At 44.1% G+C, this 25,939-nt stretch overlaps 1 protein-coding gene across 3 annotated transcripts in view; it reads left to right on the top strand.

Annotated features, from left to right (window-relative positions):
• The window catches only part of LOC145357321 (membrane-associated phosphatidylinositol transfer protein 3-like), a 409,171-nt gene that overhangs the window by 259,667 nt on the left and 123,565 nt on the right, over positions 1–25,939 (top strand). For all 3 annotated transcript variants that reach the window (XM_080210560.1, XM_080210561.1, XM_080210559.1), the window contains 4 exons: positions 7,796–7,915; positions 9,240–9,424; positions 17,183–17,355; positions 19,319–19,489. In XM_080210560.1, coding sequence (XP_080066686.1) covers positions 7,796–7,915; positions 9,240–9,424; positions 17,183–17,355; positions 19,319–19,489 — 649 coding nt within the window. The remainder of the gene's footprint in view (positions 1–7,795; positions 7,916–9,239; positions 9,425–17,182; positions 17,356–19,318; positions 19,490–25,939) is intronic.

The following is a 25,939-nucleotide window of genomic DNA, read 5'->3' as shown; positions in this document are numbered from 1 at the left end:
TGCTGTTAGGAGGAGGATGACATAAAAACAGACATGTCTTATTGGAACAAGGACCTCTTTCAATGCTGTAAATCCACTGCCATCCTTTGTAATCTTTAATTGCCTTGCAGCACAGTCCAGACTGAGTTATTTTATGTTAGGAGGAGGATGAACCCAGTGACATTGAAGCAATGGCTATATATTTCCAAGTCAGGATGGTGAGTGACTTGGAGAGGAACTTAAATGTCAAAGGGCTATGGTTATATTCTTTCTTGTTGGACGTGGTTATTGCCTGGCACTTGTGTGGTGCGAATGTTATTTGTCACTTGTCAGCCCAGGCCTGGACATTGTCCAATTCTTGCTGCATTTAGACATAAACTGCTTTGGTGTCTGATGAGTCATGAATGGTGCTGAACATTGTGAACAACCCCACTTCTGACCCTTGTGATGGAAGGTCATTGATGAAGCAGCTGATGATGGTTGGGCCAAGGACACTAAGGCTGAGGAACCCTCAGTAGTGATGTCCTGAAAATGAGTTGATTGACCTCCAACCACAACAACCATCTTCCTTTGTGCCGGGTATGGAGCGTTTCCTCTGATTCCCATCGACTCGAGCTCCTTGACCCCAGACTTGGTCAAATGCTGCCTTGATGCCAAGCGCAGTCACTCTTACCTTACCTCTGGCATTCAGCACTTCTCTCCATGTTTGAACCAAGGCTGTAATGAGGTCAGGCACTGAGTGATGCAGGTGAAACCCAAACTGAGTGCCCACGAGAAGGTTATTGCTGAGCAGGTGCTACTTAATAGCACTGTTGGTGACTCCTTCCATCACTTCACTGATGATTGAGAGTGGATTAATGAGGTGGTAATTGGCTGGGTTGGATTTGTCCTTTTTCTTGTGTACAGAGCATGACTGGGCAAATTTCCACATTGCTGGGTAGATGCAGCTTGGTAGATGCACCTTTGTAGCTGTCCTTAGGAGAGTGTCAAGTTCAAGGGCACAGGTCTTCAGGACTATTGCTGGAATATTATCAGGGCCCAAAGCCTTTGCCGTATGCAGGAGCTTCAGCTATTTCTTGATATCGCATGAAGTGAATTGAATTGACTGAAGGCTGGGTTCTATGATGCTGGGACCTCCAAAGGAGGCTGAGATGGATCATCCACTTGCCACTTCTGGCTGAAGATTGCTGCGAATGCTTCAGTCTTATTGTTTGCACTGATATGCTGGGCTCTGCCATCAGTGAGGATGGGGATATTTGTGGAACCTCCTTCTCAGATGAGTTGTTTAGCTGTCCACTACCATTCATGACTGACTGTGCCAGGACTGCAGAGCTTACATTTGATCTGTTGGTTGTGGAGTTGCTTAGTTCTGTTTATTACTTACTGCTTATGCTATTTGACATGCAAGTAGTCCTGGATTGTAGCTTCACCAGGTTGACACTTCATTTTTAGGTATGCCTGATGTTGTTCTCAGCGTGCCCTTCTGCGCACTCTATTGAACTAGGGTTGATTCCCTGGCTTGGTGGTAATGGTTGAGTGAAGGGATATGCTGGTACATGGGGTTACAGCTTGTGGCTGAATACAATATTGCTGGTGGCCTACAATGCCTCATGGATGCACAATCTTGAGTTGCTAGATCTATTCAAGGTCTTTAGTACCGTGATAGTGCCACACAACACAATGGAATGAATCCTCAATGTGAAGATGGGGGTGGCACTTTGTCTCCACAAGGACTGTGTAGTGCACCCCCCACCCCAATACTGATACCATCATGAACAGATTCATTTGCAGCAGGTAAATTGGTGAGGATAAGGTCAAGTATGTTTTACTCTCTTGTTGGTTCCCTCTCATAGAACATAGAACCCTACAGCGCAGTACAGGCCCTTCGGCCCTCGATGTTGCGCCGACCAGTGGAACCAATCTAATAACCTAAACTATTCCAATGTTATCCATATGCCTATCCACTGACCATTTGAACGCCCTTAAAGTTGGCGAGTCCACAACTGCTGCCCTCACTACCCTCTGAGTAAAGAACCTACCTCTGACATCCGTCCTATAATTACCACCCCTTAATTTAAAGCTATGTCCCCTCGTGTTAGCTGTCACCATCCGAGGAAAAAGGCAGCTGTATAGGGCATTGGTGAGGCCGCAGCTGGAGTACTGTGTGCAGTTTTGGGCGCCGCACCTGCGCAAGGATATTTTGGCCCTGGAGGGAGTGCAGAGGAGGTTTACTAGGCTGATACCGGAGTTGAGGGGATTGAGCTATGAGGAGAGGCTGAATAAACTAGGCTTGTACTCGTTAGAGTTTAGAAGAATGAGGGGAGATCTCATTGAGACGTATAAGATGATGAATGGGATGGATAGGATAGAGGTGGAGAGACTCTTCCCGCTCAAAAAAGACAGTAGGACTAGGGGGCACAGCCTCAAGATAAAGGGGAGGCGGTTTAGAACGGAGTTGAGGAGGAACTTCTTCACTCAAAGGGTGGTGAATCTCTGGAATTCTCTGCCCGTTGAAGTGGTGGAGGCTGCCTCGCTAAATATTTTTAAGAAGCGGGTTGATGGGTTTTTGATAAGAGAAGGGATTAAGGGTTATGGGGAGAGGGCGGGAAAGTGGAACTGAGCCACGACAGATCAGCCATGATCTTATTGAATGGCGGGGCAGGCTCGAAGGGCTAGATGGCCTACTCCTGCTCCTATTTCTTATGTTCTTATGTTCTTATCCACCCTATCTAACCCTCTCCACCTGCCGCAATACCAATCTAGCAGTTATGTCCTTTAGGAACCAATCAGCTTAGTCTGTGGTGGTACCATTGAGCCAATTTTGGTGATGGCCATTGAAGTCCCCACCCAGAGGGCATTCTGCACCCTTGTCATCGTCAGTGGTGCCTCCTCCAAGTGGTGTTCAACATGCAGGAGTACTGATTGATCAACTGAGGAGGTAACGGTATATGATAGTCAATAAAAGGTTTCCTTGCCCATGTTTGACCTGGTGCCATAAGATTTCATGGGATCCAGAGTCAATGTTAAGGACGCCCAGGGAAATTCCATTCTCACCGTACCCCCCGCCATCTCTGCTGGGTCTGTCTTGCCAATGGGACAGTACACACCAAGGAATGGGGATGGTGGTGTCTGGGACATTATTTTCCAGGTGTGATTCCATGAACACGATTACATCAGGTCAATGATTGGTTATGGATTTGAAACATTGGCCAGAATTTTCTGGGCCCTTTGAAGATGGCTTGGGAAGCAGAAAAGCTGGCAAAATAGTAGGAGAAGGCATCGGGAAGGGAACCCAGAGTCTTAACTGCAACAATTGCAGCTTTGCTAATAGTGGGAGAGTTGACAGATCAGTCACCATTTGAGTCATCTAAGTGGTTTATTGCTTGTGTCAGGAAGCCCACTGCTACATGGGGCGATGATTGGGTGAAACCTGGCAGCCACCCAATAGGTTTTGAATGGTACGGCCCTCCATTCTCATACTCCATAGCCCCCAGAGGGGCCTTGGTGACAATGCTCAGTCTCATGGCAATGGTGCCCCCCTCCTTCACTACCCCCCAACTCCAATTACAAGTCTTTGAGGAGCCCTCTGCCTGGAGCTGCAGGACTTCCAACAATCTGGTTGGACTGTCAGCTCCTGGGGGTAGGCTGCTGTCTTTAATGGACCATGACTCTAGAAACATCCTCTTTATTGGCTGTATGTCTGTCTCCCCATGTTCCGATGTCCATTGAAGTGAGTTTGCCTCCCCACCCCCCTTGACAGGTTGTTTGCCATCTCCAGAATCTCCAAAATACACACCCGTTAGTTCTGTTGCTCTCTCCACAGACCTGCTGAGTATTTACAATCTACATTTCGCATAAAATAAAACAAAATGTCCAAAGACGTGTTGGCTTGGTGGAATGGCCCAACTGTATTGTCCCTTATAGGTTAGGGGAATTAGCAGGGTAATTATGTGGGATTTCGGGCACTGGGCCAGGGTAAGATGCTCTGTCGGACAGTCCGTGCAGACTCAATGGGCTGAATGGCCACCTCCTGCACTGGGATTCTGGAAACGGGAAATGAAAAACAAAAAGGGTAGGAAACACTCAGCCGGTCTGGCAGCATGTGTGGAGGGAGAAACGCAGTTAACATTTTGAGCTTGTATGGCTGCTTCAGAACTGAGGCAGAAATGTGACAGGTTTTATGCTGCTGAAAAAGGGGGAGGGTCAGGTGGAGCGAAAAGGGAATATCGGGGACAGGTTAATAAGTGGGGGAGATTAAAGATATCATGGAACAAGGAACTGTGAGGCAGCAGTGCTAACTACTGTGCCACTGTGCCACCCACCTGTTTTACAGGGGGCACATAACTTCCCTGTCCTCCTTGCCAAAATGTATTTGCACTTATCTGGATTCTAGAGGGTTGATAATATTGAATAGCTTTTCAAATTGTTCCATGGTAGTTATGATTCACCTCAGCTGAGAGATGTGCTGCCCTGTAACACCATGCAGATTTACCATATATTATTTATATTCCTTCATAGCCCTGTACCCATAGATTAAATTCCAATCAACTTGACCTGATTATTTACAGCCTCAATCATTTGGGGAGATGTGGTTATATATCAACCCTTGTTGTCGGTGTCCACAGCATCTGATTTTTTTCGTAAAAATCCAAAAATAAAACAATACCCTTGGGAACATCAAACTAAATATTATGAAAAATAATGGACACTTGACAATCCTTAACATGACCCTAGATATTCATCAAAATTCAGGCGGCAGTTATGAACTATTCAACATTTTCCCTGCTGATTTATAATGAAGCCTGCACCTTCAATGATATGACAACCTGGCATTTACTCCTGCATATCTGTTAGTCTCTTAAACAAATGTCATTCATTATATGCCTACTGATTAGGAGTTAGAGACAGCCTTCTGTTTTATGCATAGATAGTAACTGCTGTGTATTTTATATCTCGGAGCTGTGCAGAGGTGACACACCAGTTATGTGTGTGTAGGAACTTTATTTGCAGTGCTTTAAAATGTTGGCCGTCTCATGCTTCTCGCAGCTTCTAGCAGCCAGTTTCCAGCTTTGTTTAGCTTTCTCTAAGCTCACACCTTAACGAGCAGAGTGAGCGTCATAAGTAAACTGACTTAAGTTCTTAAACACCAAACAGTTGAACAATAACATTAGTTCTGATATTGAATGGGATGGGATTCAAGTGGACAGGACCAAGGTAGGCAGCAAATCCTATTGACTTGGGCAACGCTAGATCCTGGGTAATTTGAACAGTTTCAGTGGAGCCTTGCGATTGGAATCGGTGAGTGGGAGTGGGGTTTGCGTGTGTGTGCGCGTATGTATGTGTGTGTCTCAGTGCTCCTTTTGGAGCAGTTGGCTGGCTCCAAATCTTCAAACCTGTTGACTCGACTTCATCAAGCCTACTGCACATTTAGAGAAAAGTTTTACCCTTGCTGCCCACTCAGAATGGCAGGTTAAAATTGAAGGCCGCTGGAAGGGAGACAGAAATTGAACCCTCTAGGTGGCTGGATGAGCAAGCAACTAATTACATGTTGAACAACCTGAGCCCATGACTCTATGTCAAGAATCAAAGAGTCCACTAGATCGTGACGGAGAGAACCCAGCTTAAATAGCCAGCCCCACGGGGGAACAGGTCAGTATTCCTCGCTGATCTTCAATCTGAGCTTCTGTTTACAGGATATCTATCCCTTTGGTGGGAGACATGGCTGTGTTGTACTCAATGGGTATGTTCACTCCTTATGATCAAGAGAGCAAGTCTGGAGGATATAATTATTGAGTTAATTTGTGATTGAAGTGATTCATGGAAGAAAATTTCTTCTGGCCTTGGCATGCAGATCATTAAAAATAATTTTGAAGCAACAGTGGAATTATATTATCTGTGCATTACATTTGATAGTTTAATTGTAGAAACATAGAAACTAGAAGCAGGAGTAGGCCACTCAGCCCTTCAAGCCTTTCATTTTGATCACGGCTGATCATTGAATTTAATATTCTGATCCCCCCATTCCACCCATATCCTTTGATCCCTTTAGACCAAGAGCTGGATCTAATTTCTTCTCGAAATTACACAACATTTTTGGCTTCAAATTGTAAGAAGTTATTTGTTAGTCAGACTGGGTGAAACCTGTTATTATGGCCAGGATTCTCCCGTTTGTGCTTCCGCCAGTGGGAAAACCAAAGTGTTTCCCGTTGGTGTTTGTAGCGCCTGTCCGGTGGGATTCACCCACCTTTAATATTAAAATATTCATAGAAAGATGCCAGCCAGCCTGGCTTTCGAGAGATCGGGGCACCACTTTTAAATCTCAATCCCCAATCTCAGCCCTGAGAGACAGGCCTTCGTCTCCCGCACAACGGACATGGTGACCCCCCAGTGAGAAGGGGAGCACTCCCAACCCCTCAGCACAGAGGGGCATCCTCTGCCTGACCACTGAAAGAATGGGCATCCCCTCCCTCACACTATACCTAATTCCCCCCCCGCCAACCTCCTCCCAGCAAGAGGCATCAGGCTTCGTTTCCCCCTCCTCACCAATCAGAGGAACACTCCGAGTTGAAGTCCTCTCCCCTTCAGCCCCTCCCTTTGGGCCCTACCCCTTGGCAGTGCCAGCTTTACACTGCACGCTGGCAGTAACACCCTGAGCTGGCACTTTAAACTGCAAGGGGGTTGAGGGGACAAAGACGTGAGTATTTTCCTCATGTGACCCTTTGCTACTGCTAGGCTGCAGAGGGAGGGTACCCCAAGCGACCTGGGCGCGGGTGGGTTTAGGCTGGAGGGAAGTGGTTGACTCCAGGACTCTGCTCTGGGATGGGGGGTCTAGTGGCCCGTCTGAGTACAAGGTGCCATGTCCAGGTTTATCAGGGTGTGCACAAAAGCCTGCCCAGCGAATTTCCTGCTGAGGAGGTGGGGGACTGCATTGCATTGCATTGCATTGTGAATTAGGCTGGAAATCCGCTAATTAAATGCAGATTAGGATTCCCGAACATTCGTCGAGTTCCCACCCACTCTAGGTGAGAACCTGATCGAGTCGGTGGGATGGGATTTTCTGGCAGTGCACATCCCAAGGCTGGAAAATCCCACCAGAGATCAATGGACCTTTGCATGGTCCACCCCGGGACAGGAAAATTCCACCCCAGGAATGGGTTGTGAGAGCTACCTGCAGTTTAAAAGTGGAGCCTGGGAGGAGTGAGATGCAAGAGAGCGATCCAGCATGTTGTCCATCTCTCCAAGGGTGGCACAATGGGCAAAAAATCCAACTGCTGATGTGGGACCCAAATTTACACGTGCAATATTCAATCTAATGAAGCTATATCTCCTGATGTGAGATACGGCTACATTAGAGAACAGTAATTACACAGGGGGAACCTACTATTAAATTTGGTTCTTTTATTGTGGGTTTAAGTACATGGAGTGTGATAATTCACACAGGAAGAAACCTGCTATTACATCTGGCTGTCCCAGTGTAAGCTGTAAGGCTGTAGAGAATGGTAATTAAATAGACTGGAACCTGCTATTATATTTGGCTCTCCCATTGTGCCTGTGAATACATGGGGAACGGTAGTTGAACTGGATGAAAGCTAGTATGTGGTTCTCCCATTGTGGGGCTTGAGGACATGGGGAGCGGTAATTACTCAGAAAGAGACCTATGGTTGCATTTGGTTCTCCCAATGTGTACCGCGTGTTGTTGGAGGTAATGGCTAACAGTATGAACAGTGATATGGGCCACCATTCAGTTCAAACACCCATTGAAGGAAATTGCTTTTTAAAAGAAAATTATCATTTGTTTTTGTTCTATCTGCAATAGGTTTGTCTAATTGGTGACTGCGTTGGAGGTATTCTGGGATTTGATGCCTTGTGTTACAGTGCGCATACGACATGTGAAAGCCAGAACAGCAGCAGGAGAGGGAGTATTGGCAGCATGCAGGTATCAGAAACTTTGCGATTATATTCCATTAAATATTAACTAAAGTCAAAAAAGTTAACTAACCCAGTGCCAAAATTCAAATGGTGGAAAATGCTGTCAGATAATGAGATTGATTTAAATGAGACAAATTGCACGTGTCTGGCTAGCTCAGTCGGTAGAGAATGAGACTCTTCATCTCAGGGTCATGGGTTCGTGCCCCACATAGGACGCCACTGGCTTGGGTGGCACAGTGGTTAGCACTGCTGCCTCACAGCTCCATGGACCAGCATTCGATTCCTGCCTCGGGTCACTGTCTGTGTGGAGTTTGCACATTCTCCCCGTGCCTGCATGGGTTTCCTCCAGGTGCTTTGGTTTCCTCCCGTAATCCAAAGATGTGTGGGTTAGGAGCATTGGCAATGCGAAATTGTCCCTTAGTATCATGGGTTGTGTAGGTTAGAGGGATTGGTGGGGTAAATATGTGGGATTATGGGGATAGGACCTGGGTGGGATTGTTGTTAATGCAGACTCGATGGGCTGAATGGCCTTCTTCTATACTGTAGGGATTCTATGATTTCCTCTTGCAGAGCTGTTCATTGTTCAGTGGGAAGAAACTGCTGAACGTTCTCTTCTTTCTATAATCTCCTTTACAAATGCCGACATTAACCATCTTTGCGGACAACAGCAGTGTCTTTGCTCTTTATCAACATGAACAAATCATTATTCTTCAAAGATTTTCTGTTGGTAGCTTTAGACAGAATCAGATTCTGCAAAAGGACCCGGTGAACAAGGAGTTAATTCTCACACGGAAGCAGAAAATGCTGGAGAAACTTGGCAGGCCTGGCAGCATCTGTGGAGAGAGAATGGAGCCAACGTTTGGAGTCTGAGTGACACTTCTTCTTCAGCTCTGACAAAGAGTCACAGCCTCAGGGACCTGCATTCAATTCTTGGCTTGGGTCACTGCCTGTGTGGATTCTGCACATCCTCCCTGTGTCTTCGTGGGTTTCCTCCAGGTGCTCCGGTTTCCTCCCACCATCCAAAGATATGTGGGTTAGGTGTATTGGCCGTGCCAAAATGCACCATGGTATCCTGAGATACATTGGCTCCATTCTCCTTCCACAGATGCTATCGGACCAGTTGGTTCCCATCCTTGGGCAGGATTTTCCGGATTTGGGGCGAGCGTGGCCGGAAAATCCTGCCGGCTGAGTTTCTCCGGCATTTTCCTTTTTTTTGTTTCAGATTCCAGCGCCAGCAGTAACTTGCCTTTTTATAAAGAGTTAATTTTGCTTTTATCATTCTCGTATTCTGTTTGCTGATCCCTGCTGTTTTTTTTACATCTCTACGAAAGGATAACACACTTTTGACGGATGAAGCCGGATCTGACTTGGGTTCCAGTAAACGATTGAGCAAAAGCAACATTGATATCTCAGGGATTGATGCTGAGGAGCCAAGGAAACCGTTGCCAAGGAAACAGAGTGACTCTTCAACCTATGGTTGTGATACCATAACACAGCATCGTGCGTTTCTGTCAAGGTAGCAGTGACAGAGGTTGCAGATCACAATTGAGTAGAAATGTTGGGGAAGGAATTGTGATACTTAGTATTTATTCTATGAGCCATGAAAAGCAATTCATAGCTGGAGGTTTTGAATTTATTATTTCAGGGCTGTTTTCAAACTATGACTTGAGGTATTCATTCATCCCATCCGTATCAATGACTCGTGCTGTTCTGTTATTCCCTTCAAATTTACAGCTTTCCAGTATCTTACCCAATTGATCATTCTTTATGCTTGAGTTTAGACGACAGATAGTGGCTGACTACTTACTGATGGGGTGCATTGGCCACGCTAAATTTTCCCTCCGTGTATCCAAACAGGCAACGGAGTGTGGTGACTACTTCTCGCAACTACTACATGAGTGAAACAGATGGGCTTTTATGACAATCAACAATGGTTGCATAGTTATCATCAGACTTCTAATTCCAGAATTTTATTGAATTCAAATTTCACCATCTGCCATGGTGGGATTCAAACCCAGGTCCTCAGAGCACTACCCTATCTCTCTGGATTACGTATGCCACTGCCTCCCTGAGTGTCTTCCAAATAGCAACTCCTCTTAACATTCAACAGCTTACCATTGCTGTATCCTCCAGCATTAAAATTCATTGATCAGTAACTTAGCTTGATCAGTATATGAGTACTGTGTCTATAAGAGTCTATAGTATCCATCATCTATAGTTTGCACTGCACCAGTTTGGCTGTTTCGACAGCACGTTCCAACCCTGCAACCTCTACTGCTGAGAAAGACAAGGATAGCAGATACCTGCGAATGCCAAGTCATACACCATCTGAACTTGGAACTATATTGCTGTTTCCTCACTGGCATGGCGTCAAAATCCTGGAATGTCCTTCCTAACAGCACTCTGGGTATACCCACACCACATGGGTTACAGTGGTTCACCACCATCTTCTCAAGGGCAGTTAGGGATGGGCAATAAATGCTGGCCTGACCAATGATGTCCATACCCTATGAATGTATTAAAAAAGAAAACGCTCCAGTTCTATTTAAAGGGATCGTTCGCTTCTGTCAGGTAAGTTCCTGATTCCGTTCTATTGGTTATTGCTGCAACTGTACAAACATGGTGCTCTCCTGAGTTCTATGAAGAACATAATCAGCAGGCATGAAAAATGTTGCTCCTGATTTCAAGTCTTATGTACAAGCTAGTTCTTTCCAGACAGGGATGCAGTGGAAAGGCATTGCACTTGCAATACAGCATGACTGAGAGAATGAACAAAGGCCACAGAGACCAGGACAAACCACTGGTGGTACAGAGTGCCATTGACTGTAGTAAGCACATTGCTTTGCGTGAAAACTCTGCCCTATAACTGGACTCTCAAAGCCTAGCTGGCGTGTGACTGTGGACAATGACTGATGTGGTTCAGAACCCAGTATCCTGGGCTACAGTGGTCATTCTGTGGCTGCCTGTTTGAGCCATTACATCAAATCAGAAGGTGACCAGGGCTATTGGCTGACAACCTGGCTGATGAGTCTAGCGCATAGTCTATTTACATGTGTTGAGCATGTATGCAATGAAAGCCACGCTACCACATGAAATGTGACAGAGCGGCGCAATGGCATGTTGAAACAATGCTTCCGTTATTGGACAGTTCTGAAGGAACCCTGTCCTGCTCGGCATATTGTGTGTCAAGGTTTCTGATATTCTGCTGTATGCCATCACGTCTTTGCTACCAGCTCTCTGGTGAGGAGATACCAGGAGAATTAGGAGCTCAAGAAAGAGGAAGGGAGGAGGCAAACTAGCTCTCATTTCTATCTGGGCTATCCAACAACAGCTTACCTGAATGGAATACCAGTAACTGTGACCCCAATTTACAATTCACCATTTGTCCTGTACCTTACATCTCATTTTTTACCATTACTTCCTCAGTTGATGAATCAGTACTCCTCCACGTTGAACAACATTTTACTATTCTTTTTCCCAACATTTAAAATATAAAACCACCTCCGAATAAATATTTCAGACCTCAGCAAATCATTCTAGTCTTAGGGTTGGATTTCAGCAACTGAGGCAGGTAATCAGTCTTGCCACAGCCACCTCAATCAGCTGTGCCCTGAATCATAAGATTTTCGCTCCTAAGGGCTGGTAAGCGATAAAATCCAGACTCACCGAACCAAAGGCAGACGCTAGGAGAACACAAGGGTGGGTTCATGCAACCACCTTGGCTCACTGGATTCTTAGTTATTTTAGAATCAATTAAGACCTTGAGCCCTCCCACTCACTCTACGTTACCCCTATGCCTATCCCATGCCAACTCAGTGCCAGCTTGCCCAGTATCTACCATGGGCAGACCTCAGGAGCCATGGGGGGATGAGAAAAATGAATGCCTGTGTAAATCAAGCCTGCTCCCTTTTCCCTACCAGCTAGATTTGGGGATGAGGCTTCCACATTTTGATTCTGCCTAGCTTTGTTCAGGTTTGTGGAGTCTTGCCAACTCCAATGAACAAAATACGAATGGTATACTATTTGTACCGTGAAGCCTTTAAGATTTTCTATCTCGCCGTTGTAACAATTGGTATTATCATCAATTCTAACGTGATTTTATCAAACCAGAGAAGCTTGATGTCCTTTTCTAACATTGAGAATGTATGAATGAGATTTAACAACAAAAAGAATGAAAGAACAATTATTATAAACGTGATATATTATGAAATTTTAAGTATCAGCATCAAATTCCAATCGCATAAAATACTTTTCTGATACCTTTTTCCCTAAACCTATATTAAAATCTGCCCAACATTACTATTGTATTAGTTCTTGTCGTGTTTTCAGTATTAAAACAACAGTTTAGGAATATAATTTAACAACCAGGTGATTTACTATCAATTTACCTAAAATATCGCACTAGTATATTTTATGATTTTTCTGATGAATCCATTGAAACAATTACAAGTCTCTTTTTATATTTTTACAGTTTTTTTCAGGCACAATTTATCGTCCTTGGCATTATATAGAAAATTTAAAATCCATCACTTGTAGCATGGACCATAATTTCTTCCTAATCATTCTTTTAAACTGCAGTGAAAGTCCCGCTTCATAAAATTGATCAATTTATAACATTCCGATCTCGGTTTCTTTCTGAACTCCAATTGCAGCTTTACTTACATTGAGGAGCTGAGAATCCATAGATTGAGGTGTGAGATGAAGCTGTCCAGAACCCCAGCCACTGACTGTGTCAAAATTCGTGCAGCCAGGAGGAGACCAAGTGTACTGCAGATGGCCAGGCCACAGAGACAGTAGCCTTGATCTCAATGACTGAAGAAGCCGTAGGTTGTCACAGAACATTAGTGAATAGGACAGGGAGCATTGAGTCCCACACCAAAAGAAAGAATGTTAGATTGCCTATAGCAGCCTTCCTTATCTAGGGGCCTTATTTAAATGGACAACTTCCCTGTTCTTGGAAGTCCAGACCACTGTTGCAACCTTAGCTCCCTCGGGGGATGCATATTGTCTTTGGTGTTCTAATGCACCTAGTACCATGACTTACACAACCATCAGTGAAGCACTCAGACCCACTGAGGAAATGGGTTATAGAAACTCCCAGAATGGGGGAACCCCACTTCTCGTCCAGCACGCCCCCCGCCCGTCCATGCTGATGGTATTATGTGGGAGGTATTGCCCTTTGCAAGGCTCCGTAGCAATCCAGATGTTTGGGTATTACATATTCACTGCCTAATTCCTGTCTTTTCCGATGCATGCCTCCCAGAATTAGGGCAGGGTTTGTCAATGGTCCTGTGGATTTTCAGGGACTGAATCACTCAGTATAATAGCTGTGTTCATCCTGTGAGGTCCTGTCATTTTACCACAGAAAATCTTAAAGGTTCACGGTCATATAGTACACCATTTGTATATTGTTCATTGTTTATTCGCTCATCATGAAAACAATGAAAATAACCTTGGGTACTTACTTTGGGGGGAGACCTTTAATCTCCACAAACAAGGTTCGGTTCTAACCTTCACAATTCTTCCACCAAACCTATTTTAAAGACCCTCAATTAGGATCTTTCCTATTACATAGGTTGATATTATGTCACGTCAAAGAGAGATCTGCACCATAGATCTCCATCTATCCCCTCCTTTAACATTTACAAGTTACTCATCAGTAATATCGTTTGGCTGCTTGGGAACTTTATGTTGATAACAATTATCTCTACATTGCTGCTGCCTTCATTGTCTGACATTGTGATTCAAAACATCCATAATTTCATCCATCTTCACTCTGAAAAACCAGAGCCACACACAACCGTGCTTCTCCAGCCTCGATTCCTTCCACTTCCTTGGCTAGCAGGCTAAACTGACAAGTAAGGAAGTTTGGTCTGCTCATCTGTTAAGCAACATTACCTGCTTTAGCCATACCCAGTCTTCTGCTGCAGAGACCCTAATTAATGCTTTGACATGGTATATTTGTGGATGGAGTGCCAATCAAGCAGGCTGCTTTGAACTGGATGATGTCAGACTTCTTGACAGTTGTTGGGGCTTCACCCATCTGGGCACGTGGAGAGTAGCCCATCACCCTCCTGACTAGTGCCTTTAGATGGAGGTCAGACTTTGGGGAGTCAGGAGATGTGTTATGCACCCTAGGATTTCTAACCTCTCGTAGCCACAGTATTGATATAGCTGGTCCAGTTCCGTCCCTGATCAATGGTAATCCGTAGGGCATTGATAGTGGGGGCTTCAGCGATGCTGATGCCATTGAACATCGTTAGGGGATGGTTAGATTCCCTCTTGTGATCATTGCCTGGCACTTGTATGGTGTGAATGTTACTTGCCACTTGAGTGATGAAAGACATGGAGGATTGAGATATCACCTCCGATGAGGAAGACGGGAAGGAGATGGTGATTGTGAGGACTGGGATGTTGCAGAGACACATGCAGAGGTCCCAGTAGAATGATGTGGCAGAGAGACCTGCAACAATCTCTTAGTTAACAACTTCTAGGTAGATTAAGCTATTACTGTTTGGTCTTTTAAGCTTTGTTACTTGGCACGCCACAGCTTCCGTTTTGTAACATACATTATCTTTTGCTCACATGTACCTTACTATGATAATTAAATTACATTGTACTAAATCTGCCCTGCTGGTGATGTGATGTTTTGCATATGCTGATATTTTGTCTCCTGGTGCCAAATGCACACATCATAGCCTCCATAGCACATCATTATCTTGTGGCCTCAGTTACCTATAAGTTTGAGATTGCTGAGATTCTTCCCACGCTCTCACAAAATGGCACGTGAAAGCAACATGAAGCCCTACCTATATAGTGATGCACCCATGTCACCGTTACACCTGCTCCCCCTGGGGAGTAGACCTTACAGAGAACTCTTTTAGTTGGAACCAGAAATATGGGTGAACAAGGAAGAACAGCATGAGTGGACCATTTGGTTCCTCAAGATGGCTGCTCCATACAGCTAGATCAGGAAAGCCCTTGTCACAGGTCCAGAATGCCATTCATCCACAGTAACCCCATATCTCTTGTCGTTACTCTCGTCCCAAAAAGTTTTGCCCTTACTTTGGAGTTCTTTCAATGACAGTGTCTCACTTGCATAATGGGCTGTTCGGTACCAACCACTTACAATCCTCTAATTGACTCCTATAAATCTCACTCCCAGATCCCGTTAGTGTTAGTGCAAGACTTCACTTCAGCTTTCAGGAAACCTCAGCCAATCTCTGCTCACTCCCACCTGCTGGGATGATATCCTGGTCCTTCAGTGATGTCTTGTGAACTTTGGTTGCCATCCTTTTAAACATATTCAGTTCCTGTCCTTGATAAGGAGATGAGTGGGCCAAACAAGTCTCCAGATGAGATCTGACAAAGGCTTCAGTCAACTGCATCCTACACTCAATCTCCCTTGCAGTCAAAGCCAACTTGCCAGTTTTCTCCTTATTTGCAGCCTTCACTTGCATGTTCATGATGGCAATTGAACACAGATAGACAGTAATGATTAGGTATGCCAAACCCATCATTCTACATATATCGAGTGAAACCTCTGGTTTTCTATTGAGTGCTTCATTCTCAACCTGCATCTACAGTGTTCCTTGCCACTCATGTAGCCTGCTTAACTCCCCTTGCATCCACCCACAACAGCAGCAGGAGATGCAGTGACCTTACTGTACACTCTGTGCAGACATCATTCTCAGAGCTCTGAACCTGGTGAGCTGTAAATAATAGATTGCGTGATTGGGGAGGTGATGGCCTAATGGTATTATCGCTAGACTATTAATCCAGAAACTCAGCTAATGTTCTGGGGATCTGGGTTCGAATCCCGCCATGGCAGATGGTGGAATTTGAATTCAATAAAAAAGATCTGGAATTAAGAGTCTACTAATGACCATTGTTGATTGTTGGAAAAAAACTATCTGGATCACTAATGTCCTTTAGGAAAGGAAGTCTGCCGTACTTACCCAGTCTGGCCTACATGTGACTCCAGAGCCAGAGCAATGTGGTTGATTCTCAACTGCCCTTCAAGGGCAACTAGGGATGGTCAGCCAATGACACCCATGCTCCACAAATTAACAAAAAGTAGTATGCCCAGGTCACATATTCACAACTGATGGCCAGGACTCCTCTTATTGGAATATTCAATCATCATAATGTGCGAAGTGAATCTAGAGGAGTTTATTATCGGACTCTGATAGATGCTGTAATTCCACACCCTTAAATACCTGTGACCATTGTAGCAGCTAACAGCAATATGAGAATCCAGGCACTTGCAAACACCACAAGTGGACATATAGTTACAAGTGGCAAAGCAAACGCAATAATTGTATATCCATGCCACCTATGCTTTTTTTCTTTATTGCTAGGTGCAATAAAGAAAATGTCAGAGTTGCATTCTAGGTGCAACTCTGACATCCACAACTGAGGTGCAGGCAGCCTGCTGATTGCTCTGTCCCACTGACTGTGATGACTTTGGTCAACTTCCTCCGGTGGCCCCAGACCTACAGGGCTCTGACCTGTTAAGGGTCTCCTGCTCAGGTGCAGGTGTACCCTTCTCACCTGACTTGCTGGAGGCGATAGACTCAAGTGGCAGTAGGGAGACAGCGTGCCCTTGGAGTACCCTAGAATGAAGCTCTGGTCCGCATCTAAAAAACCATTCCTTATATACTTTCTCCCCCTTTGTCAGTGCAGCTCTCCCAATCCTACATTTCAGCCATCATCCTCAACTCTTCCATCCGATATCCCCTTACCACTCCACTCTCAGTAATAGAATTATCTTGACATCATTGGCTTTGTCAATGGCTTTGCTTTGTTGCTCACTTGAACCTTTTCAGGAACTTCTTGAAATCCACCTCTTAAATCATAAGCCACTTCTACTAAACCATCTCTGCCTTTTGGATGACATCTATTCTCATCTTTGTGTGTGTGCGGTGGAGAAATGTGAAAAGCTGTCACTGCTGATGTGATCCTTCTCTCCTTGGTTTCCACACTTGTTTGACGTTACTGGCAATTGCTGAACATTGTTTTAGGTATTCGTTAGGAATTTGTTATTACTGCAGTTCTGCTGCATATATATCCTGATGCTGACCTCAAAGTCTTGTACTTTTACTGGGTACACTGTATTATACCAGTCCCAGTAATGCAAACAAAATTCTTAAGTGTTGATAAGATCTATCATTTAAGAAAAAACAGATCAGAAATTAAAATAACCAGTCTTAATTTAAATTGTTTCTCATAAGATGAAAACATTAGTTTTACTAAAATAATTTTTTTTTAACAGAAGTCATTCCAGTGTGTTAAATGATGACCCTGATTTACAGAGGACTGGCAGCAGTAATTTATTGGAAGGCAATCCAGGACGATTTGATTTTGATGTATCGGATTTCTTCCTCTTTGGTTCCCCGCTGGCTTTGGTTCTGGCCATGAGGTGGACAGTACTTCCTTCAGTGGATGGTAAGACTGTGCAAATCCTGTAAGTCAATATTCAAAACAGTCAGTAAAAGATAGCCCAGAGGAGGCTCGAGAGAAACATGCAAAACTGCAAACTGCACCGTGGAATCAGTTGTTGCTCAGCATGCATACTGTGTGGATCGGAGCACAGTCATTGTTTTTATTCAAATAATTCCTAAATTAATTATTTGGAGTTGTACAGGATCTGTCTTGATAGTTTACAGTGGGCTTTTTTCAGCACATGATTAATTTTGCATAATTGTATCCATTTATCTGGTAATTATGCAAAAAATAAATCATGTTGCTGGAAACAGTGTCCAAATAAATGTTCATTTTTTATGGATTAGAACATCTAAATATTTGCTACCAGACATTAAGTGTGAACCAATGGCTTCCCATACCCTGCAGCTGCAGACAAGGTTATTCTTGGATTTCAGAGAATCTTTGTAGAGGGACGTTGAATTCTTGGCCAGAAGCACTGATTGTGAATTCTGGTTGTGACAATGTGAAGTATCCAATTGGTTTGGTTCGCAGGATTTTAGCTGGATTTTTCAGTGTTGAGCTACCTGGTTAACACTTCACCTTTGGGAGGTGAAGGGCTATAAACTGGGGTGGCACAGTGGTTAGCACTGCTGCCTCACAGTGCCAGGGACCCGGCTTTGATTCCTAGCTTGGGTCACTATCTGTGTGGAGCCTGCACTTTCTCCCCTGTGTCTGCATGGGTTTTCTCTGAGTGCACCACTTTCCTCCCACAGTCCAGAAGACGTGTCGGTGAAGTGCATTGGTCATACTAAATTCTCCCTCCCGAACAGGCGCCAGAGTGTGACGACTTTGGGAGTTTCACAGTAATTTTATTGCAGCGTTGATGTTAGCCTACTTGTGACACTAATAAATAAATAGGAATCGGACCACCCCTGCTCCCCCGACCCTGTCCTCTGAGCTAAGACCATTCCATTGTAGGGCTCCTGCTATTCCTTGGCTAGGATTGGCAGAGATCACAGACAAAAAAAATTCAAAAAATACCCTATTTTCAAAGAGGTCCAACTCAATGTTTCTTTTTCCCAGCACAACAAAAACCAGTGTTATTTTTCTGAATATGTTGCTGCAATATTCAAAGATGTGTAGGTTCGATGGATTAACCTTGCTAAGTGTGTGAGATTATGGAGATAAAGCAACGGGGAGTGCCTGGGTAAGATACTCTGTCAGAGAGTCGGTATGGACTCAATGGGATGAGTAGCCTCTCCTGCACTGTAGGGATTCTATGAATGCTCACTATTCAGTAAGTGATGGAAGGCACGACCATAAGGATTATTATGATCAGAGGTCCATCTGAAACCAACAAATATTGGAAAATAGTAAACTACTGTTTTCCACTATGGACTCTCAGTGGACAAGGAACCTCAGTTTAAATTTATTTATTAGTGTCACAAGTCAGCCTACGTTAACGCTGCAGTGAAGTTACTATGGAGGCACTCAGAAATTCTCCTCTGCACAAACATTCTTTTTCAGTGCCTTTCAGAGCAGTAGCTAGCCTGTATTTTGATGAACTCTCCAATGAATTAGTACTAAGAGAGTGAAGGACACTGTGATAAATCAAGGGTAACTCGATGAGGTTTCGGAACAAAAAGGTTTTACTTCTAAATGATGTAACAAAATGTATGAATAGGATCCAATAGAATAACTATGCGACTGTACATCACTCCTCCCTGGCTCCAACTGCAGATCCTTCCCGATCTGGGATGAGCGCCTCACACTCCATTGGCTCAGCTTCCTGCTTCAACATCCCATAGGGTTTGGCCTGACCACTTGGCCGTCAGGGGACGCCCTCTTAAAGGGGCCACGCTACCTTTCACACCAAAGGTTGCCGTTCACAATGCCTGTTCCCAGGCAACCGTTTCACTGAAGAGAATGACCATTTGTATCTGCGGCTGTTCTTTCATGCCTCTCTCTCCCTTTTTTCTCTCAGTGGCTCATCTGCGGCCTGCTTGCACCCAAGTCTACAGCCTCTTCCATTCAGCCGACCCCTCTGCCTCTCGGCTGGAACCGCTGCTGGAGAAGAAGTTCCACCTCCTGGCTCCATTCTCTGTTCCGAGGTACCAGCGGTATCCTTTGGGCGATGGAAATTCTGCTCTTCTGGGTATGTAGTTCTAACTGTATCATAGCAAGAAGTCTCACAACACCAGGTTACTGTATCATAGTGTGGAATATGGAGATTCATTTGAAATCTGGCTCCTGGAATTCCAGTAGCAATTGAAAATACTTTAAAGAATTTTTTTGAATATTAGCTTCTCAATAGGGTGTTAGGTGCTCAGATGGTGTTTCAGCTAATACTTAATATCAGAAAATTATCTTTATAAATATTAATCCAGATTTATTATAAGATGAAATGTATTCATCTTGTAATAAATCTGTGTTTTTGTTCATCTGAATTGGTCAAAATATTCTGAATCCGTGTACGTTCTAGATATGTCTGTCAAACTCCGCTATAATCAGAGCCTAAGTACCACAAAACAGTCCAATTTGCTCAATTTACATATTGTCATGAGTTGGGGGATTATGGTTTTAGGGCCCTTGAACACACTGTCCAAAAACTGATATGCCAGTACAGTACTGAGGGAGTCCTGCGTTGTTGGAGGTGCTGTCTTTCAGCAGAACTGTTAAACTGATGGGTATAGAAAAAATTAGGCAGCATCGTGACTTCCTAACTGCAATACTCTTTCCTCTGGTAACAAAAACAGTTATTCTTGTTGCTGTTTGTGCAAGATCGCTGCAATGTTTGACAACAACAGCTCACATTCACAGGAGGATTCTGAGGAGAGATACAAATCCTGCGATTTGCTGGGTTGCAGTTTTGGAGCAGGGCACGCGATGGAGTTAATGATGGCAAACCCAGCAGTTTATGTTTCCATGAACTCTATCCAGGTTTAACCCCAGGGCTTGTGCATTTTTTTCGTTAAGCAGAGTGATTTAAAAAACAGCAAATTCTGGAAAGACACAGGCAGCATCTGCAGACCTGCTAAGTATTTGCAAAATTTTTTGTTGATAATTGCAATTTTCTTTCCGAGGTTCTGCACTCAAAACCAGCTGCTTTGGCATAGGAAGGAATTAGAGAGATCATGTTTATAGGCTGGCAGTGATTGCAGGGATGGGATGTTGGGAGCAGTCCGTGATTGTGGGTAAGGCTAACAAGAGGGGGAACTGCAGCCTGGGAAGATCTGAGTGATGGTAGATCATAGAAGCTCTACAATGCAGAAGAAAGCCATTTGGCCCTTCGGGTCTGCACTGTCTCTCCAACAGAGCATCCTGCCCAGGTCATATCCCTGTAACCCCCATGCATTTATCCCATTAATCCACCTAACCTGCATATCTTTGGACTGTGGGAGGAAACTGGAGCACCTGGAGGAAACCCACAAAGACATGTGCAAACTCTGCATAGATTCACACAGATTCCACACAAGGCTGGAACCAAACTTAGGTCCTTGGTGCTGTGAGGCAGCAGTGTTAACCACTGCGCTGTGTGGAAGATTGGGCCAAGAGGGAAACATCCTTGCTCCTCCTGAACCCCGAGCAGTGCTGTAAAGTTATTGACCTGATGCATTCAACCCTTCTCACCTCCTTCTACCTGCCATGTTTCCCAAGGCCAGGAAAACCCAGCCCACAGTAGTTACAAAGGCGATGCAGACAGTCCCTTCAAAGACGTTCCCAGTCAATTCTCCTGGTGAGGTTGGGTTGGTTGCCCATTACCATTAAAATTGATTTGGTGGGTTTAAGGTGGCTGGGGTTATTATTTGACACTTTTACCAGCTTTACTGTCCTTTGAGCCAAATTCATTGTTTTGGAGGGGGTGGGGTGAATTCAAACTTTCTAGGAGAATACGTTAGTCACTTTTAGATTACAATGCTATTAGAAATCATTTTAAAGTTTAAGGTCTAATATTTATTCATGCCCCAAGTAGGCTTACATTAACACTGCAATGAAATTATTATGAAAATCCCCTAGTCGCCACTCCCCGGCACCTGCTCGGGTGCACTGAGGGAGACTTTAGCATGGCCGGTCCACCTAACCAGCACATCTTTCGGACTTTGGGAAGAAAGGGCATCTGGAGGACACGGGGAGAATGCACAGACTCCGCACGGTCAGTCACCCAAGCTGGGAATCGAATCCAGGTCCCTGGTGCTGTGAGGTATTAGTGCTAACCAATGTGCCACCTAACCAACATGTCTTTTGGACTGTGGGAAGAAACCAGGGCACCCGGAGGAATCCCACGCAGAGACAGGGAGAAGGTGCAGACTCCACACAGATAGTGACCTAAGCCGGGAATCCAACCAGGGTCCTTGGTGCTGGGAGGCAATGGTATTAACTGCTGTGCCACTATGCAGTATCACATTCCAAAGTGCTTTCCAGCTGATGGGTTACTTCTTGAAGTTGCAGTCACTGTTCTTATGCAAGTAAACTTGATTAACCATAAGCAGCAGATGACTGGCTGATGGACCAGGGATAATTCGTCTAGAATCACAGAATCCATACAGTCCTGAGGAAGACCATTTGGCCCACTGAGTCTGCACTGACAACAATCCCACCCAGGCCCTATGCCTGTAATCCCATGTATTTACCCTGCTAATCTCCCTGACACTAAGGGGCAATTTAGCACGGCCAATCAACCTAACCCCCACCTCTTTTCATCTCTACATCTAGCTGATCAATGCTTCTCAAAGCCTTCATCAGAAGGTCACAATTGAGTCTTTAACTGTGGATGCCACAATGGCTCGAGTTCACTGATTGTAGGAGGGGGGAGGATTGACTGCGCTCCCTTCAGGGAACCACTGTCAAGGCCAGTCAAGCTCTGGTATAAATGGGTTTGGCATGAAAACTGCACTGGACAGACCTTGAGTAATCCGAGGGGCCCCTGTTGACCCCAAAACAACTCCTCCTCCCCCAAGATCCCTTTCTCAATTTTCGTGCAGGTCCGTTTACCAGTTGTGGAATGGATCAATTTTTAGTTTACTGTGGTTGGAGAAAATGGCTTCCTAACATCTTGTTGTCTTGAATATTATGTAGCTGGAGGATTTGAAAGGAGCTCCATGCTGTTGGCTCAGTGGCCTTCTTGGTGGTTGACTCCTAAAACAGGAGACTGCTTATGCCTGTAGTGTGACAGATATGGAAGTTGATAGTAACGTGTTTGTAACTTTTCGGTGTGTCTCCTCACCCGAGGCTCCAAGCCTCCATTGGGTACACACTACTGTAGCCCTAAGCACAACAGCTTGGACACCCCTGATCTCAGACACTTAGCAACCAGGAGTGAGATGATATTTTAATTCTTAGTGACTGACTAAATTCAAACCATAATGCTACACTAAAAGGAAAATATAGTTCTTACAAAGAAATTTGCACCACAGGTTCTTTGCATGAAAAGGACATCCAGTGCGTGACTAAAACGCCCCAAATTCTTTAACAGCCAAATTAGTACTGAGGTCTTGCTAGAATGTCAACTGTGAGTCATAATGCCTTCTCTGGGGATTTCAGTTTGTCTTTTCAAATGTGTTGCATTCTATTATTTTAATGATGAACACAGGTGGCTGGACGTGTACACTAAGGTTGTAATATAAGTGAGGGGTTCAGTCATTCCCTGCTGCTGATGACTAACTGGCTTTGACAGTGCTCAACTGTAATGTTGGTTTTTTGCTCCAGTAATGCTGTATGTTAGCCAAAATCTTCAAAACAAAATGACTGGTCTATAGAACATAACAGTGGCTGGAGCAGCCTGTGGGGTGAGGGCCACAGTAAGGTCATAGGCTTTCAGAATAGCACTCAGAATGTTGTGAATGCCTGCCAGTCTGTGTCACAACTTGTGAATATGAACTCCAAGACAGCTGTAATTTTATATCATCGGATTTTACAGCAGTGGAAGAGACTGTTTGATCTGTCGTGTCTCCTGTCAGTTCTTTGGAAGAGCTATCCAATCAGTACAACCTCTCTTCTTTTCCTCCATAGCTCTGCAAATTTTTTTCTTTGAAACTATATATTCAATTCCCTCTTGATGTTATCGAGTCTTCTTCAGTTATGTTCCAGAAAGCTAATTGGTACGGATGTAGGTGGAACAGATCGTTACACAATTTTATAAGCATTTATTTACAGAGTTATAGTTCACAAGCATGCACCACTCAACCCAACAAGATCGGTTTCACTCTTGGGCAGCAAGGTGTCACAGTACGTACTGTGGAAATTGTGAATGAAGAAATGTTCCAAATTAACTTTGCTGGTTTGAAACGAATGCTGATACGAAATGAATTAAATGGGCAGACGCAAGTCATCAGGTGCCCGGTTCTTTTCCAAAATGAAATGCACGTACAAGAAATGTATCAACATGCATCGTGAAGATGCCTCTAAGATTTCCTTTTACATTGTCAATAAAACAGTGCAGAATCTGCTTTTAGTTGAAAACATCTAGTTTTCAGCAAAAAAAATGAGCAAAAAATGACTAAACCAAATCATTCAGGCCATGGATGCATTTGTTTTGTTTCCATCGTTTTCTTGCTGCATCTGCACCTTTGGGTGGTCTCAGAAACACATCTTCCTGAATTGTGTCACCCTTCTTCACTTCCACCAGCTACTCAGTCTGAGATTTTGTAATTAATTCTGATTCATTATGAGGAGTGAACCTTAATAGTTTAATTGCCATGTTTGATAAATTCAAGATGTGGAGATGCCAGCGTTGGACTGGGTTGAGCACAGCAAGAAGTTTCACAACACCAGGTTACAGTCCAACAGGTTTATTTGGAATCACGAACTTTCGGAGCGTCGCTCTTTCATCAGGTGAGTCAAATACCATCGTGACCTATTACCTCATTGCTGCCTTTCCATTCCCGATGACCTTTTCTTTTACAATATATCAAACCTCTGGATTCCTCTATCTCAGATTATCTTACATCGTGCCTTGGTACTCTCTTCTGAGACTTGAGCCTTGAGGAAAACCTGTCTCCTTGCATGCAAAGCACTTGGATGTGCGGAACAGATTGAACTAATCGGAGCACCTTATTCATAGAATCATAGAATCCTGCAGTACAGAAGGAGGCCATTCGGCTCATTGAGTCTGCACTGACCACAATCCCAGCCAGGCCCATGCATTCACCCTAGCTAGTCCTCCTGACCCTAAGCAGTCCTCTAACATAACCGTCATTGTCACGAATACCATGACTCATTGTCCTTTCGCAAACGGGCTATGTAAAAAGAAATATATAGTGACTGAAACGCCTCGTTAGATTTTAGCTGATTGATTGATCTGAAAGTTGACAGCCACCCAGTATTGGACAGTTCAGGCAAAGCATTTACTCCAGAGGATTAGAGGAGAAAGTACCTCATCATTTAGCCAACGGGCTAAATCCTAAATGGCCATATTCTATAATAAGACAAAGCGGTGTAGTGGCACATTGGTTAGCGTGCTGCCTCAAAGCACCAGGGATCCGGGTTCAATTCCTGGCTTGGGTTGCTGTCTGCATGTCCTCCCCGCGGATGTGTGGGTTTCTTCCAGGTGCTCCCGTTTCCTCCCACAGTCCAAGAATGTGCGGGTTAGGTGGATTGACCATGCTAAATTGACCCTAGTGTTAGGGGCTTAGTAGAGTAAATATGTGAGGTTACGGGAATAGGGTCTGGCTGGGATTTTTATCAGTGGGCCGAACATAGAAATTCTATGTTTGCATATGTTTCTCTGACCTTATCATTGGCAAATTTCCCTCCGTTAGCAGTCAAGAAATGTTGCTGGTGACCTGATTCTGGTCCCTATCATTTATTTCATGGTTTTGTCTAATAAAGCCATTTTGTTCTGGCTAACTATCATTGTAGAAATAGTTAATACGTTTGTTAGTTGTTGAAAATGTAGAAGGAAAATGTTTCTGCCTTTGTCGTATATCTTTAGATCCAAAGCAACAACTCTTTCAAGATTGTGCCAACAGGATGTGATGCCATCCTCCATACTTGTTATAACTTCCACAGTACTCACTAATCTTTCCTATTAGCCTTTTATATTCCTCATCAACCACTCTGCCTCTTCTAGCTGGCCTTTTAACCTTTGACACACAGGATGAGCAAATTGTTTATGTCACTTTAAGACAATTTATTTCCTTTTTCTCTGATTCTTGTCACCTGATGCCATTAATAGCTGTCAGGTTTTGTTAAGAGGATACAGTAATGTCCTGACTGGGTAAACTAGACCCACTGACTTTCCAAAAATAATTACTTTATCATGCTCCATGTCAGGTTTCATTTGTACCTTTTTCATTGAGGGTTTACACAGCAGCATGGGTATCTCTCTGGAGAATACATCAATGGTGATAAAACTGCTTACTCCAGTTTTACATGGAATTACAACCTTCTTTAGTGGCCTCAATGTATAATCATCACTAAAACTAAAGCAAGTGATACTTTTATTTGCTTTGTTAGAAAGAACGAACAAGATTTCTCCAATAGCTATTAGTAAACATGGGTGAACCATGCCTGTAAATGACAAAGGAATCATGTCTCAATAAAATTGCAGAAAGGAGACAGACACTTCAATATTTGCTGACATTCCAATAGGAGGACAATGCATCTC

Source organism: Carcharhinus amblyrhynchos, chromosome 23, assembly GCF_965287045.1.
Source record: "Carcharhinus amblyrhynchos chromosome 23, sCarAmb.v2.hapA, whole genome shotgun sequence".
Taxonomy (NCBI): domain Eukaryota; kingdom Metazoa; phylum Chordata; class Chondrichthyes; order Carcharhiniformes; family Carcharhinidae; genus Carcharhinus; species Carcharhinus amblyrhynchos.
This window is presented reverse-complemented; position numbering and strand designations above follow the sequence as displayed.